General features: G+C 34.5%; 1 protein-coding gene across 1 annotated transcript in view; it reads right to left on the bottom strand.

Annotated features, from left to right (window-relative positions):
- LOC127857791 (exostosin-1-like) overlaps nucleotides 1-14326 on the bottom strand; it is a 112333-nt gene that overhangs the window by 52352 nt on the left and 45655 nt on the right. Inside the window, exon 2 of the mRNA XM_052394457.1 lies at nucleotides 807-881. Coding sequence (XP_052250417.1) covers nucleotides 807-881 — 75 coding nt within the window. The remainder of the gene's footprint in view (nucleotides 1-806; nucleotides 882-14326) is intronic.

Genomic DNA, 14326 nt, shown 5'->3' with positions numbered 1-14326 from the left:
ATTAACAGTTTTTTTATTTGACATATCTGCCCAGTTTTTTAGCTTATTTGACCCAGTTTTAATAGCAAGTTTCATGAACATTGGCCAACAAATGTGGCATATATAGTATAAACAAGTTTTCACTATAGCCATATAAGGAAAAATGCCTCGCTCCCTGGCCACCTTTATTTTACAAACCAGAAGAATTTTCTATCAAAGTCATTAGAAAAAATTCCAAGCTATCATAAAAACAAATGTTCTGACCAAGTTTCATAAAGATTCGATGATAATTGTGACTTCTAGAAGGTTTTACTATAGCCATATCGGGAAAATGCTCTGCCCCCAGGCGGCTGTTTTTCAACAGACTAAACCATTTTTAAACTCAGCCCAGTTATCATTAGAACAAAATGTTCTGACCATGTTTCTGCCCAGCCCCCTGGCAGTCTACTAAACAGAACCATTTTTGAACTCGTCTAAAACATCATTGTGACGAGTGTTATATATTAACGAGTGTTAACAAGATTTTACTATAGCAATACAAAGAAAACTGCCACGCCTCCTGGCAGCCATGTTTTTTGACTTAATGGAACCATTAACTCATCTAAGATATCATTGTGAGGAATGTTCTGTTCACAGTTTCATGAAGATTGGACAATAAATGCGGCCTCTATAGTTAACAAGGTAAATGTTGACGACACACTACAGATGAGGCCGAACACACAACGGAAAAACAAAAGGCAATCACAAAAGCTCACCATCATTATGTTGTGTTCAGGTGAGCTAAAAAAAAATGTTTTAAATTGGTTGTTTTTTCAAATTGGGATTACCTGAAAGACCCAAGTCGACGACCACGAGGAACAAGGCAGAATGTGGCGTTATACAGCAACTTCTTATAGTCATACCTGCAAATACACAGACATACACGTTGAATTACACACATGTTAATTTTTTTCTCAATATTAGGTATTTACATTTGCTTTAGATATAGAAGGTTCAATAATTTTAATAATTTCTAAACACAAAAGTCATGATTTGCTTATATAACCCAGTGGTTTGATTTCACAAATGTATAACAATTCTGATAGACGTCAGAGCGTATATAATGAACATATATTATTCATTTTTAAGACCAGATTAGGCAAAATATATCGAGTATTCATAATTGGTCTGCAGACAACTGGCATTCATCAATTACACTAATTACTTTGAGGAATATACCATCCCCCCCCCAACTGATAATGTGTACAATCTGCCAACTGCCACTTGCTTTCTAACATGATGAACACTGACTTAGTATTTTGAATGTATACTATGAGTGTAGCTATGGTACCACAGTTTAAAAGATGATTCCATTGAATAGGCCAATTTCTAGTTTGAGCACCATGGTAAATCACTTGTCATTTTAACATTTTATTATATTTTTAATGTTGGACATCAATGGACCATTTACAAAATACCATAATTTTCTTGTTCGAAATTTTTATATGCTCTGTGCTACCATCTTAAGACTTCCCTAATTTAAATTACATTAAAAAGGTACATATTTAGTACCTTAACATACCAATAGACCGATTTGAACACCTTCTTATCATTTTAAGTGCCTAACGGCTTAGCAAGCCCTATTTTCTTAAAATATCCTTTCATATTTATTGCCATGTCAAGTGTCCTTAAAGGTAGTTGCACTATTTACCTAGTTTATTTCTTCTCTTTTTCACATCATTTTCAATGTTGAAACATGCACAAATACCTTCAAATGTGGTTCAAATGTGGTTCTCCAGTAGCACAAAATTAAATGACTGTTTATTATCGCAATACTAAGTGTCAGTTATCTATTATCATTTGAAATTTCATTTTCAAAGTGTAACATTAAGGGCCATTTCCTGTCCTATTGTTAAGAGAAAAACATATTAAGCATTTTATTAAATATGTTAAAATATCTGATTGGATACCTTTAAATTATAAAAAATACTGATTATTGACATAATCAGAGTCTTTAATGGCAAACATTTTCTTATATAATTTCAGCTACAACATAATCGAAAAAGTGAATAAAAGCACACCCTAAAATTTACATAACTAATTTGAATGATCAACATGGGATACAACACATATGAAAACACATCATCCATCAACTAATTCAAGCTTGAAGGTTTCACACTTAGTCCTCCAGATCTCTTATCAATGAAGTGACAACAGACAACATGATATCACATTACCACATAATGTGATTGAATGCAACTTAAAAGCAACTCAGACATATGTAAATAACCTTTTCTTGTCTATTCAGCCACTTGTCAGGTCCTATCTACATAATACGTGCTTGTAACCACGCGAGACACTTGCATGCACGTACTGAATTAAGTACATCATAGCATTTCATAATGTCATCTTACAATTGTGTAATCAAGTTTTGTGCGCTTTTTTGGTAAAATTTGGGTGCGGAAGTTTGCCTCATTCCCGATCTAAAAAAGTAAATATTTTCCTAAAATTAGTTCACACACATTACTATTATCACATTTTAAGGTTTTCAAAAAAATATCTTGTTTGTAAATTGTAACAATACGTTCATTTCCCATCTAAATCTATAGAATGCCCCCCTATATGGGCTATAAGTTGTAGTAGCAGCCATTGTGTGAATACGTTTTTTGTCACTGTGAACAACGGTTGGTGGTGGTGGTGGTGGTGGTGGTGGCGGCAGCGGCGGCGGCGGTGGTGGTGGTGGTTATTGATACAATGCATTACAAAAATGCAGTTAGCCTTACATTTGGTAAAATTTAAATATATAACAAGGGAGGCAAATGCTGTAACAAAAAGAACATGCATAAACGGTAGTTGTTTCCCTTGTTTGAACCATGCTAAATCCTTAAAATGCCTATTTCCAGTAACTGTGACCTTCACCTGTGACCTTGACCTTTGACCTAGTGACCTCAAAATCAATAGGGGTCATCTGCGAGTCATGATCAATGTACCTATGAAGTTTCATGATCCTAGGCCCAAGCATTCTTGAGTTATCATCTGACAACCACCTGGTGGACGGACCGACAGACCGACCGACAGACCGACCGACATGAGCAAAGCAATATACCCCTCTTCTTCGAAGGGGGGCATAATAATCTTTAAAAAAAACTCTAATTCTCGATAATAAAGTAGCAAATAGAAACAAAACAACCCCAATTTTACTATTTTAGTCAAAAGAACGCGATTTTACCCAATCCAAATTGAGGGAAACAAGAGGAATTGTTGAACAGGTCCTTTGCTTATAACGTAGGTACATTTATCTCTCCAAAAGATATTGTCGTTCTTTCTATTTCACATATTTTTAGATGCTGAAGATCAAATCTATGCATTTGATTTGAAACAGATTCACAAGACCCATAGGAATCAAAATGCCTCAACCCTTTAACAAACGACACATTTTGGACTTGCCCAATTTGAAAGAGGTTGCAGACGTCAATTAAATTAAAATGCAATATGAAGGAAATGATCAGGTAGGGTAGAAATAATTGTGATAAAAGGAGAAATTGCTCATCAACCCACACATCCCTAAGACCAACAGGCCTGAGAATATTAAGATAATCTAAAGATTATTTCTTTATATTTATAAATGTATTTAATTAAGTAATACATTTGATTTCTAAGATCAATTCATAACTTATATTAAGAAAATAAAAAAATGGTCAGAAATATATATGGATTGTTGAGCAATTGACAATCATATCCACAATTTATGAGTCACGATTCACAAATGGAACACTGAATCATTAGTTATTAAAAAGCAGCATATACGATAGTTAAGAACATTGCACTTCATTAATTTCAACACCTTCTCTTGGATACAAAGTTTGAGTTTACCGTGCAGTATCATATATTGACTTTTCTTGAAATAATTATGTTCATGGAAGTTGTGTTTTTAAAATCAATAATATATCATTAAACTGGTTAAAACACTACTAAAAAGAAATTAAATTAACATGTCATCCAAAATATTTTCATCCGGATATATGGTCACTTTCGACAGCACCTGCTGTATAAAATTTACAATTACAATTTCCGGTTCATTCACGTTCTACTTTCGGTATAGATATGCTTTATGAAAATGATTTTATTTAATGAAAAGAGTCTTACTGGTAAAAAAATACATATTCTAACATCAGCTTTTGTTCACTCGTCCTGTAGGACGAGAGCTTTAGGGAAATTCACTCGTCCTTTCAAGATTTCAATTGTCAATACGAGCGGACGAGTGGAATTTTTGTCCCCTGCTTTTAAAGGTTAAAGTAATTTTTATTGGCAAGGGTTTAAAGTACCCACAGGATATAACAGTAATGTTGGTGGCGAGGTATTAAAAGATATGAGTATATCAAGTCTGTTGCTATCAAGTGAGGTCTTGATGGCCATGAATTAAGAGATATGAGTATATCAAGTCTGTTGCTATCAAGTGAGGTCTTGATGGTGAGGTATTAAGAGATATGAGCATATCAAGTATGTTGATATCAAGTGAGGTCTTGATGGCCATGTATTAAGAGATATGAGTATATTAAGTCTGTTGCTATCAAGTGAGGTCTTGATGGTGAGGTATTGAGAGATATCTGTATATCAAGTCTGTTGCTATCAAGTGAGGTCTTGATGGCGAGGTCTTAAAAGATATAAGTATATCAAGTCTGTTGCTATCAAGTGAGGTATTGATGGCCATGTATTAAGAGATAAGAGTATATCAAGTCTGTTGCTATCAAGTGAGGTCTTGATGGTGAGGTATTAAGAGATATGAGCATATTAAGTACATGTATGTTGCTATCAAGTGAGGTCTTGATGGCCATGTATTAAGAGATATGAATATATCAAGTCTGTTGCTATCAAGTGAGGTCTTGATGGCCATGTATTAAGAGATATATGTGTATATCAAGTCTGTTGCTATCAAGTGAGGTCTTGATGGTGAGGTATTGAGAGATATGTGTATATCAAGTCTGTTGCTATCAAGTGAGGTCTTGATGGCCAGGTATTAAAAGATATGAGTATATCAAGTATGTTGCAATCATGTGCGGTCTTGATGGCCATGTAATAAGAGATATGAGTATATCAAGTCTGTTGCTTTCAAGTTAGGTCTTGATGGTCATGTATTAAGAGATATGAGTATATCAAGTATGTTGCTATCAAGTGATGTCTTGATGGTCATGTATTAAGAGATATGAGTATATCAAGTCTGTTGCTATCAAGTGAGGTCTTGATGGCAAGGTATTAAAAGATATGAGTATATCAAGTCTGTTGTTATCAAGGGAGGCCTTGATGGTGACGTATAAAAAGATATGAGTATATCAAGTATGATGCTATCAAGTGAGGTCTATTGCTACAGGCAGACATTCATTCCCTGCTCATGAAATTGTGATAAATCCTTGAAATGGCAGTCATGAATATCCATTGATTTGTGATTAGATGTGGATCATGAACTTAAATTCATAAAGTTCCATCAATTAGTTAGTGAACACTAAACAAATGGTTGGGAAACATACTAGTGTTAATGAACTGTCCTTGCTTAACATTGTGAAATACAGAAAACCATTTCATTAGAATGTAAAGCCTACTAGGAACTGATCATGAATAACTCTGTATTTGTTATTGAAATTATTTACTGAACGTTGACATTCATTGATGTCTCAAAAACATTTTAGAATTCATGAACCGTCTCCATTCTGACACTTCTGATATGCAGTTCATGATTTCAAAAGAAATTAAATATTCATGAACAGTTCTTTAATTTTCCTTTAATAGATATCATGAACGTCGACACATGAACAGTTCTTCCAATACATATGACTTTTATGTATGATGAACACTTTGCATTGATGTCTCAGAAACATTTTAGAATTCATGAACCCTCCCCAAGAGAAATTTAAGTCAATCAAGAACTGTTGATGAACACTCCAATGAATAGTTATTGAATGTGTATCATTAACATTTAGATATGAACATTTCTTCAAATGTGTATGGTTGACACTGAATGAAAGGATGAGGAGCATATTTATAATTCTTTAACTGTTCTTAATCTGCCTATTGTAAAGCAGCAGTTAGTGATTTCATATACAGTACAGCCAACGCGGAACAAACATATTTCGTGATCTGCGGAGTCAAGCTCGGCTGTTGAAGCCGCGTCAGTATGCAGCGACATGGCGCATTTCGCCGCGATGCAAAATAAATTTTGGGGAAGCATAAAAACACAGGACTAGTGTATTTGCAACATTTCAATTAATATTTTGGGGAAAGTAGCCGGCATCAAGATTGTATGTAACCGGTGAAATCGCCAACTGCAGATGCTTCTGGTGAACACTGGCTGTTGATTCATATATTTTTATGAACTGTGGATAAGAACAAACATGTTTATTTCATGAACTGTCATGATTTATTTCACCAAAGCTATGTTTAAGCACAGCATGCATTATAACAATGGTCAATGGCTGATAAAAATTGAAAAAGATTTCCATGCAAACCCATCAGCTGCAAATTAATATCTGTCCAATTTGCACAATTAATTAAATTAGTGACTGCATTAGTGACTCGCAGGCTGTTCTAGTTTTATGCTGGTTGCATATGACCGTTTTCGCTTTGCTTTCGAGCAGGAAAGGGTTAAGGTATTTGAATAACCTTAAACATTTCAAAATCTGATTTTCGTGAATATCAGATTATGCTGTTAAATATACAAAATCTAAACATCTAAAAAGGGTTATTAACAAATTTTGGGGCTATAAATCGACCACCCCTAGTATACCTTGGGTGATTATAGAACTTATTGAAGATATTTTTACTATATTTACAAACAAACTGATTAAGATTGTATTGGAACTGCTAGTAAAGAGAATGTAAATAGCTTAAACTCCATTTTGATAATTCAAGTGCTATAAATAACCAAGTCATTGGAGGATTTGACTGATCATTCCACTTTAACTTGTCTATTATAATAATTATGCATACAAACATTTTCATGGCGTTTCAGGGGGTTTTTTTACTAAGAAAGTGACGCCGATATTCGGCGTCTTCCCCTACCAGAATTTTTCCCCTTAAAAATACCATTTCCCCTCCAAAAATATAATTTTTCACCAAAATATAATATTTTACCCTCAAAGAAATGGGTTTTTTTTCTTTTGGGAAGTCAACACTTAACCAATTTGTACCCTGTACAACGATCTCGCTTTCTCTCTGTCTCCCGACGAACACTCAAATCTGGGAATCCCAGTGATTCTATATATAGCTCTTAAATTACGTCATGGAAACCGGGCAACTAATCGTATTAATCATGTGACTATTTTACTGGATTCTGGTCTTGCGCGAGAAGGGTGTTTCATCAATTAATTACCGGAAACCAGTCGAATTTTCATCCGGGTTATGTGAAAGCCAAGATATAAACGTTAAAACAGAAAAAAGTCTCACAATTGGCGTTCATACACGAACAAAATAAAACCTTCGGACTCGGAAAATATTATTTGAGTTGACGCATTTTTTAAGAATGAATCATCAAAAACCGTTGAAACCCAGCAGGATTCGGAGTTACATGTAATCAACATCGATTAATACTGTCGGATTATTGTGAAAGTGAAAGTAGATTATCGGCAGCTGCCGCACCTTTCCCTTCCAATACTGTAACAGATCTAGATCGTCAACCCATTCATCATGAAATTAAAATCATAATATTGACATCGTTCCCCGGCCCCAGTTGAAAACATTTCCCATTATTAGATCTACACCTGCAACTTTATTTAGGACTTTGACTTTGATATCATACTTCAAGTATTACTTGCTCATGTGTTTAAGAACAAAAAGGTCAGAGACATGCCTCTTTTTCTAAATAAAACCCTGAAGTTTGTAGGTGAGTTATAGACATTGAAATGAACAGTTTTTATTTTTTCCCCAAATATGTCTCTTTCGCGCTCGATTTTCCCCTTTTACTCAGCGTCCAGCGTCTTCCCCTTTTTCTAAAAAAAAACCCTGCGTTTGGTACAGAATGGATGTAAACAGTTTGACTAGCTGAACCAACATCAACATGGTCTTCTGATGTATGGACCAACATAAGTGTAACAAAGTACACTGCTCTTTTCAATTGGAAACATTTTGCTGATTCAACCATGAGTACACATAATTATAAATATTTCTATAATTTCAAATAAGATATGGTATTTATGTTGCAAAATTTAGGTAAGTGAGTGTTTATATTATGATTCACTTGCATCAAGCATGCACATTGTGACCTAGATTTATGCAAGGGTAAATGAGTAAGAGCTTATTTTTTACATAGGAGACAACATGCCTTAGTAGAACACAAGTTTGTAGCTATGATTTTCACATTAATCAGTCTACGAAATTTCATTTGACAAAAAATTACCCACAATTCAAACAAACACTTAAGCCTGTTTTCCCTCTTCTTATCTATGTATCATTGTTAAAACTTGCATAAATGAAACTCTATACGCAATAACGGCACATCATAGATATTTTATCACAAATAAATACAAACTTATTGCGGGGCAAGATTGAAATAATTGCCCATGTAAATAAGGATATGATGAATGCTATAGAATTATTCATAGAACAGAGCAATAGCAAGACCAATATGTAAGAACAATAATTTAAGACTTTAGACAAGAAAACAACCTTGTTTGCCAATACATTATAATTTAAAACAAACTAAATTTAATAAAACAAGAGCACCGCATAACGGGTGCCACGCTCGGCAACGGGTGCAGTTTTTAATCAATTAAAGCTTGTCAGAATTTATTTTTTTTAAAGTCACAGTGACCTTGACCTTTGACCTATTGACCCCAAAATGGGTGTGGCGTGTAGAACTCATCAAGGTGCATCTACATATGAAGTTTCAAAGTTGTAGGTGGAAGCACTTTGATTCTAGAGCCAATGTTAAGTTTTTAGCATGACGCGGACTGTGGACGTCAGACGATGGACGACAGGACAAGCTGGCCATGACAATACCTCGGGTTTTCTCCGAAAACGCCGAGCTAAAAAACAACGACAGAATTTAGTATATGATCTATGGAAGACCTTAAAAATTAAGAAAATTATATTTAGTTTAATTACCATCAAGATCGAGAGTGTTCCTATTAAAGCCAAACATTAACGCATTTATGCTTAGCGTCTAGAAAAAAGGCCTTGGCAAACAGTGAAGACCAAGATCAGACGCCGCATAATGCGGCGTCTTATCAGGGTCTGCGCTGTTTGCTTAAAGGAATTTCTGTAAGAAATATTCTAAATATAGAAATAAATATACTAGACATCCCTAATTTTGGAAATAAATTGATCCAATTTAGAAGGATGGGGGAGTACACTAGGCATAAATGGGTTAAAGGAACCGATTTATTCAGCCTCTGTTGATTGTGTTTCTAGTTGTCAAAGAAAATAGCCAAAAATTTGCTAAATAATAATAACCAATTACCAATACATTTGTTTTAACAACTTATTCCCCTTTGAAGTTACTAAAATATGATATCATTAATATGCAAATAATAAATAGAATTTCAATTCCAGGTCCATCTATTTTCAGCGCAATTGTGGCGCCAATCAAAACCAGACAGCCACTGGAAGATTACTACCAACAATACATTATATTACCATGAAAACAGTAATACCCAAGATATGCTGAATTGCAATTAAAGTAGGAGGGGCAGTCTTCTATCTGGGAACACAACCACTGAGCTGTACTCTGGTTTCACTCATAAAATACATTCTTATCCTTATTTTGAAACATGAAAACTGTCTGCATTTAAGCAGAAATGACTTCACATAAAACTGTCAGAAATATGATAATGAAACCTTTCTGTACCCAGATGTGCCGAAATGATGAAGTCTGCACTCATCCATCTTCAATTTTATTTTGAGCAAGTGCAGTCATTAATGTTGTTATAAGCAAGCAGTGCACCAGCTAGCATTTGCAAAGGGAAGGGGGGGCTATTTTGTCATAAGGGCACTTTTGAGCGCGCAGTATTTTGTCATAAGGGCACTTTTGAGCGCGCAGTATTTTGTCAAAAGGGCACTTTGGAGTGCGCAGTCATATCCTAAGAATGCGCCCTGTTGCATACTAATTTTTATATTATTAACAATTGTTAGATTGTTAGAACATATTATTTCCATTATTATTAAACCATGCAAATAAAATGTGTACAATAAGGAATAAGTTAATAAAAATGAAATAAGAGATTTATAAATTATAATATGTCTCCAAAAAAATTTTTTTAATTACACTTCAACACCGTTATTTCGAAGTCGTCGGGACCGTTAAAAAAACTTCGGTTTAACGATAATTCGAAATAAACATTTGACAGACGACTTCTGAGGATTCTGTAATAATAAAACGTTGTGGAACTCGCATGGTTCAGTTAAACGCTACTATTAATAGTTGTTTACTTAAAAAAAGTAAACTAGTCAGATTGCAATAGATTTCTACTTGTAACAAACGAAGGAATAAAACGATTCTTTTTCTTCTTTTTATGTTTTCTCTAAGTACAGAACATATTAAATATAATGGATATGCGCTAATTATCTGAACATATAAAATATAACGAATATCTCAAATTATCAGACCATATAAAATATAAGGAATAGCACAAATTGTCATACATGTAAATACAGACGAATACATTTTTTGGAAATGAATTAACGGATTAAAGAACCGTAACAAACGGTAAAAGAAAGTAACAAACGGGGGAATATAACGATTCTTATTCTTGTTTTTATTTTTCTCTATTTACAGAACATATTAAATAAAACGAATAGCACAAATTATCAGACATACATACATATGAATACATTTTCGGAAATTAATTAACCTTTTTTTTAAATAATACGCAATGTCTCTCTGAACACCGGCGTTCGCGCAGACGACAAAGGTGTAATTATCGGCTTTTGACGCGCCACGACAAAGGTGTGAAATTACGCTCAGTATTTTGCAGTTTTGACTTCGGATTAAAGATTGATAATTAGGTGCGAATTATAGTGTTGGGACCGACAGAATCACTTCGAATTAACGATTTCTTCGGTTTAACGAAGTTCGGATTAACAATGAAATTTTACATTAAAAAAGAAGAACCAAAATCGGGACCGGAAAAATACTTCGAAATAACGGTGACTTCGGATTATCGGTGTTCGAAATAACGGTGTTGAAGTGTATATTTTTTTATCGAAAGGGCAGGCTGGGGACATGGAAGGGCAGGGCCATGGCAGGGCAGGGCTTCAGAAGGGCAGGGTCGGGCGCCCTTCCATTTAGGCCTAGCTGGAGCACTGAAGCAAGTAACCAAATGACCCTTTACATCACCTGGAGGCTTGGTTTCACATTCTAATACAGCTTCTAAAACAAACCAAAAGTTCAGACATGTGAATATAGTGGTCAATTTGTTCTTAAGTTACAACAACCCACCACCTACATATAGGTCTGCCCCTGAAGTAAAGCAGCATGTGTTATCTCCTTCTCTGGTTACAACAACCCACCAGTTAAGTCTGCTCCTGAAGTTAATGGATTGAAAAATCTGAAAGAATCTAATTTGTTAAATTAACCATGGATAATTGCTTGTGTTCTATGTGTGGTCAGTGAATGGCTTTACCATATCTGTCATCTGACTGCCTGTCAGTAGGGCTGTACCACATTTACCCACCCTTTCATCTTCACTAACTTGCAACTATCTTCCTTCCAGCCAAACCTTTCAGACAAATTTCTGACAGTAGCCATTAACATTTTTTAGTCCATCCAGGATTATCCATGACAGTAATAGGTAGCACAATTATACCCTACCCAAAATAATCTCTAAACCATTAAAATATTTAAATAGCCTCTTACCCAGATCAGAATGCCCATCATATTGTGTTTAAATGGAGCTTAATCTAATAAGGCTCGATTTACTACCTATGGCAGGAGTTGAACAGCACCTTTTGAACGAATAAACACTTCATGGATGATTAGGATGTCTGAGTGTTTTTTTAATATAAGAACCCAATGTCTAACGCTCACAACTAAAAATGAAACGATCATAACAGAATAATGAATAGTCACAACAAAACGAGAAAAAAGGAAAGCTTCCAAATAAAAAAGTCGTTCAGTCTCCTAAATAGATGTAATGATAACATTAATTAAAACAAGAGCATTTAGACTGTAATTCATTTAATTGTTTCTTAAACATTTACTTCAGCTAAATCTTCCCTGTATCCTGCCAATAGACTTTCAATGCCTTCAGGCGCTTTTGTTATCAATTAATTCAGCAACTATAAAGCAGTACTTTCTAAGCCAACTGCCTGCATACTCAGACAATAGACTTATCCTGAAAAGCACCAGTTTAGAAACACCCACTCATCACCCTGGTACAAACAACGCTGGTCCATTATATCAATCAATGATAGCTTACTTTTACCGTAAAACGTTGTGTATAAGGCGCATTTATGTATAACGCGCATCTACTTTTTAAAGCTAAAAAATCGGGAAAAAAAGTTTTTGAAGCAAAAAAATCGGGGGAAAAATTCCGTACCGCAGGCTAACTGAAAATCGTTATATTTACATTGCCGATCTTACTTATTCTTTTATTGCTTCAATTATAAATTATTTTTAAGACGATAACGATACAACTAGTTGGTGTTTTTTTTAATCATATTATGCGTAAAAATAAATGTTTGGATTTAAATGAATTATGCATGAAATGCACACTTTCCAAGAGGATACCATCAAGGTTTTCATCATATGTCTCCGAAGAAACTGTCCACAATTTTATCGTGGAGTACACATAACGGATGGATTAGTTATAACTAAGAAACTGACATTATTGATTGGTATTGTCACCTGGTTATTCATGCATGACTAATTCACAACCGCGCGTTTTATTTACAATGCCGATATCATGCGTTCTTTTCGAGTGTCTAAAATTGACAGGAGACTTTAACGACTCAAACTTCTCAAAACCATCACGACATTACCGGCGATAAACAAACAATGGAGTTGTGAAGCTGTTTGCCGGTTCGCATGTTTTGATAATAGCCCAGCTACACAAAACTTGACAGGTAACGCAAATTGCTCAATAATCACATCCTCAATCTTGACAAGACGTATGAAAACGTGTAAACAAACACAGCATCAATTTTATTAACACATTTGAAAAGCAAGAAAAATAATCTTAAATATATCGGGAAATACCTTGCCGACATACTATTGTAAATCGACAAGTGCCCCCAAATAAATTGTGTAACCCTAGTACAGTAGGGTATAATATTGTGGGAAAAGTAACCAATAACATTTAAATAAAAATGGCTTCCTCGTTTTTCATTCTCTTCTTCAAATTTATTTGATTTCAATGCTCTGTACGTACCTGAAAAAGATAGAAAATATATATGTTAACTTTATAATGTTTGTTCATCTTATTCAGATCGTCAATATAACACTATTATTAACATAGTTACAGTTAAAACACCGGAAAACAGAATGATGCGAATTACCGCTACTGGGTAACTGACAGCGAAAAAATGTCTTGGCATGGCTGAAGTTGTGCATAACGCGCATCAAGTTTTTATAATGAAATTTTGGGGTAAAAAAGTGCGCCTTATACACAACTTTTTACGGTAATCATAACGGTTGATACAGTGTGTGATTTTGAAAGGATTATAAATGGGTCAGCTTCATTTGTACCAGCAGATTAGTGACGTTTTCCAAAAAGTAGTTTTTTTCTGGGAAACATGTATTGAAACAACATGAATACGACAGTGGGCACAAACCACTCAGGGTACATTCCTTCCTCACCCCCATATCTCTCACATGAACATATTCATGGTTAGGTAATGAAACAGCAGGTGGGAAATTTGAATGCCAATTTCTCCCCCAAATGTGAATATCAAAGCAAATATGCATTGCAAGCTTAAACAAACAACATTAATATGCATGTTAAGGCAAAATACCTCAGCCTTCATGATACCCTGCAAACCAGAAGTCTTGAAGTGAGTACACGTTTGTTTAAAAGAGAGTTATGTTTCTTCAAGTGGATAAGATTACAAATTTGGAGGCTAATAAGCGGATTGTGTTTCTTCCATTTACCAAGTTAAATAAAATAAATTAAATACAATCTGAATGCTTACCAAAATGGTTCCATATTTGTTTCAATTATTATATTTAACTAAATCAATAGTGTTTATTTGTCTTGGGCTTGTGCCATTCTTACATTATGTACATACCATTACTAAAACATTAATGCATCTTGTTTTAATCAATTTCCAAGCTGTTAACTAATATTAAATGGATTTTAAATTGCATTATCAACATTGAACCAATGTGTTTATTAAAATCCCCACTATACTATTGCTCAATCATCATCATCCTCATCCTCATCCT

This window comes from Dreissena polymorpha, chromosome 14, assembly GCF_020536995.1.
Source record: "Dreissena polymorpha isolate Duluth1 chromosome 14, UMN_Dpol_1.0, whole genome shotgun sequence".
Taxonomy (NCBI): Eukaryota; Metazoa; Mollusca; class Bivalvia; order Myida; family Dreissenidae; genus Dreissena; species Dreissena polymorpha.
The sequence above is the reverse complement of the archived record's forward strand: the minus strand, read 5'-3'. Positions and strand labels throughout refer to the sequence as shown.